Source organism: Cetorhinus maximus, chromosome 7 (assembly GCF_964194155.1).
Source record: "Cetorhinus maximus chromosome 7, sCetMax3.hap1.1, whole genome shotgun sequence".
Classification (NCBI taxonomy): domain Eukaryota; kingdom Metazoa; phylum Chordata; class Chondrichthyes; order Lamniformes; family Cetorhinidae; genus Cetorhinus; species Cetorhinus maximus.
The window spans coordinates 32,905,247-32,909,577 of NC_135885.1; the positions used below are offsets into that span (position 1 = coordinate 32,905,247).

Sequence of the window (4,331 nt, forward strand, 5' to 3'; positions counted from 1 at the left end):
TGCACTGCAGTTTGACTAGCTTCTTAAATACTTGGTCACTCCTTGTTATTGGAAGAATGCTTCTGGAAACAATGCTTTTTAAAATTCAGATGATTATGTAAGGAGAGTTATTTTTTGCCTTTCCCTAAACCCTTAGTGTGGTTGTCTAGAAGGGCCCCATTGGCAGCCAAATCCATGAAATTGTGGTGCCTTAACTTGCAAATGTTCCACATGCATCTACTGTGCTCAAAGCCAACTCAATTTTTTCATCTGAAACCATAATGCCTCTAACCTTTGCAGAAGTCACTGATGGTAACCAATAATATTGGACTGGCCAAGCCTGACCCATCTTAATGTTCATTGTCTCCCCCCCCCCCCAACAATGACATTGAAAGACCTTCTACTATCAATCCGTTACAATCAAAAGTTGTACTCTGATTGATGAATCAACCCCTGCTTCTCTCATTTCCACATAATTCAGATATTTCAGCCAAACTTCTGCCACTGTTGTATCTCTTTTTATCCTAATGTGAGTAACTTTGCCCTTCACAATAATCCTTCACCAGAAGGAGCTGTAGTATCTTGAAGGAACATCCAACTTATGATCTACTGGACTGTGTTGAAGGATTTCTGAAAGATGAGCAAAGGTTGGCCAAATGCTCACTTTGTCATATTTAAAATGCCTAACTTTGTTTTGCTCAACCTTCTGTGAGATCTGATTTTATACACACTTCATGCGGGCTGAACTCACCAAGAGACTCATTGAGGGGTATCTGATTTCCCACATACATGATGGTTCATTGGGACTTGAAAGGCCATAATGACTGACATTTGTTTAGCTACTTACAATCAAGTTGCCATATTTTAAAATCGTCTGGAACTCTCTCTCCTAAATATTGCAACATTAAGGACCAAGATCCTGGTATTGTAGTCTATTATACTTTCACTCCATACCCAAATCTTCCAAATGTCTCTAAGCAGGTGTTAAATCATACATATCAATGGAGGTATCTTTTGCAACATTGTAGTTCACCCCTGCTCCTGATTGACACAAAAGTCCAGTGAGTGCTTTGTTTCATAATATCTATGAATGATCATGTGCCCATGTCATTGGCCCATTTATGTAAATTCATGTCTGAATAAACCTATCAACATCCTCTTCTTGAAATTTGCAATTATTTTGTAATGTTTTTAACTCCAATTTGTTCCTGACCTTAGTGACTGAACTCGTCTGTGCATTTCTCTGTCAGTTGAAAGGCTTCTTCACCTTCTCAAGCCTTAATATGCACTGTTCCCCTCACTTGCCGAGCCAGGTAATACAGCTGAAAGGTGATCAAATTAGTGGGGCAATAGCTAGATGTTGCACATTGCAGTACACAACTGAGTTGAGTTGAAACAGTGTGTAGCAAAGATTTAGTTTGCATTGTAAAATAGAGCAAAGTTTTTACACACATTTAAAATGAATATTGCCCTTCAGGATGGAAGCCAGCCTCTCAACTTAACAATACCCAATCCTTCACTCTTTTCGCTGCAGCCTGGTGAGCTTGCTTAATGACTTTTGTTTATATCGTTTGAAATGGTCAACATTTTGTTACTTGTAACATGCTGGGGTACAGGAGCATTGTCTTTGTGATAATGGACTTGCAATCTAGGGATGAACTCAAATTTAGGTGGGACCTATTTCCAGAAACAGATGAGTGAAGGAAAGAGAACCTTAAAGTTTGAATAAAATTCTGCATAAAGTGCACAACTTGTTAGCTTTGGCGACATCTTGACTTTTTTCTGGCTGCTCTGCTTCTTGAAATGATTAAAATGCTCCTTTCTGATAAAGGTATGGTTCTGCTGCTGGGAAAGCTACAGACAATGCTGTGAACTCTGCCATCAATGTTGGTGTGACAGCTTTTAACATTGATAATCTGGGTATCAAGGCTGTGGCACGACGCACTGCAAAGGAAACTGGAAATGCTATTCTAGTTGACTACAAATTACAAGAAAAACTGGAGAAACAAGAAAAAGAATAATTTCAGTTTTAAGACCTTTTAAGAATTTGGAACTTTAAATGTTAACATGTAACTGAACAAATGCTATATGAATGTTATGTTTTTCAGAATTCTATTTTCAACTAACAAGCAGCAGTTTATCTTGCAGAATTAAGAATTTATTGCACTGGCAAATATGCCTAATTGATTTTGAACTATTTTGGCTTTATTTTCAAATGTTGGGATGGACCTTAATGTACTAATAATACAGCACTTTCACACTTTAATTGTGCAGAGTAATGAGTTTAAAAAAAATTTTTGGCACTGCAGATGTTTGGGTGTTTTCTTCATCTTCCCCCCCCGCCTCGAATTTCTGTAGTTCTGCCTCAGTCGCAGCTTTATAACCTGAATAAATTGGTTGTAAATCATATTTGTAATAGCACACCAGATCATTATATTTAAAAAAAAAGAGAATTTCATTGGATATCTACTTTGTGCAGTGCAACATTAAATATAATTCAATTGCTAAAGAATGTCCAATGTCCATTTTTAAATGGAAATTGATGCATCAATTTGGGAAGGAGGTGGGGGGGGTGAAGTTTAAAAGCAAGCTGCCCCTGGTTATGGATATAAACGATTTGAAGCTTTTTATTTTGGATGCAAGCTATTTTCCCTCATTTGGGTTTTTTTAATATAGTTGGGCACTGGACAGTGTGCTGAAGATTGGCACATTCTTCCAAGTTGGAGCAGTAGTAGAGGAAAATTAATTAATCTACATTTGATGCAAATTAAAACTGTTGCAATATTGTAATGTTAATTGGGCCAGGTAATACATCTGAAAGGCGATCAAATTAGTGGGGCAATATCTAGATGATGTACATTGCAATACACAACTGAGTTGAGTTGAAAGTGGGCAGCAAAGTGCAGATGAGAATACAGTACCTAATTTATGGACTGCAATGATTTAGTCTGCATTGTAAAATAAAGCAAGAAGTTTTTACACCTAAAATGAATATTGCCCTTCAGGATGGAATACCAGTGACCAAAAACACTCGAGAGGCAAAAGGTAGTAGGTTTCAGGCTAGTTTGAGCTGGTGTGTGCAATTTTTGGAAGCTTCATATATTAATCTTTAATGGAAGAACTTTAAAAAGTTCATGTTCTGATTTGCAATGAATAACCTACAATTGTAAAATGGTTCTGGAATAAACACATTTGTTAACATCTGAAATAATTTTTGTTCTGGGAATTCACCTAGAAAGGATGAAGTCTGAACAAATGTTTGTTTCTATCCCAAGGATACTGATTAAACTAGAAAGCTTGTAGCATTAATTTTTACATGAATTTAAAGTAATGAGGTATTCAGCTCCCTTTCCCTCAATTAACAAAGCCTTAGTTTTAATCCACCTAGATTTTGTATAATTCCATTAAAATGATAACTGGCTTATTAGTTTGTAAATAAGGGCAAATTGAGTGGTTGCTTTTTGTGGAGTTTATATAAAATGCAGAAAGCATTGACCAATATATTTATAGAAAAGCTAGTTACATTCTACTGAAAACCCTACCTTGAAAGAATTTAAAATCTGCCTTTTAGCTTTTTTTTGTAGACCAGCATCAACCAACCAGGGGTCAGACCATAATATGAAGTTGGTTGGCTATTTTTTTCCTTTTACCTTGCTTGATAAAAGTGTCACAACATTGTTATTTCTTCTTTCATAACTCTCCCCTGCATGACCAAACCTCCCCCGAGGAATCCCCTTACACATTGTAAAGGGGAATGGTAGGACAGGCAGCACTTAGAATATATGACTGTTGAACAACTCTCTCTCCCTTCCCCTTCCCAGGTGTTAAAGCTGTACCAGGAATACACCCCAAATTTCTCTCCTACACTCATTTTAACCTCTGATTTCATGACTGACTCTTGTCCCTCTTAGTTATTTTTTCCTTTGCCTGGCTTTGGTTGTTTCTATCTGTTTGCCTCTTCAGGCTCAGGTGTGTGGCTGAGTTAGATGCAGTAGCATCAGAAAGTTAGTCAGCACTTCAGTTAGAAGTGACCAAAGGATCTGAAGCATGCTGGATCAAAACCCTGGAACTTCCTAACAGCACCAGATGGACTAGTAGTTCAAGACAACAGCTCACCACCACCTTATCATGAGCAATTGGGGAATAAATGCTGGTCTTGCCAGTGATTACCAAGTGTTTTTTTTTTTCTTTCCTGGGATCTGGGTATGAAGTCAGTTACTTTTACATGGGTCTGAAGGAATTCTTCAAAAAAGGAAAAAACTTATGCTATTTAAGTCACAGCACCATAGAGAAAAGTAACAATTGCTAATAGTTAAATGTAAAAATAATTATAGAATATTCAATCATATTGA

General features: G+C 37.0%; 1 protein-coding gene across 2 annotated transcripts in view; it reads left to right on the plus strand.

Annotated features, from left to right (window-relative positions):
- sparta (spartin a) overlaps positions 1–3,190 on the plus strand; it is a 44,112-nt gene extending 40,922 nt beyond the window's left edge. For both annotated transcript variants that reach the window (XM_078545307.1, XM_078545308.1), the window contains exon 8: positions 1,811–3,190. In XM_078545307.1, coding sequence (XP_078401433.1) covers positions 1,811–2,000 — 190 coding nt within the window. In that variant the 3' untranslated portion in view covers positions 2,001–3,190. The remainder of the gene's footprint in view (positions 1–1,810) is intronic.
- Positions 3,191–4,331: the final 1,141 nt, after the last annotated feature.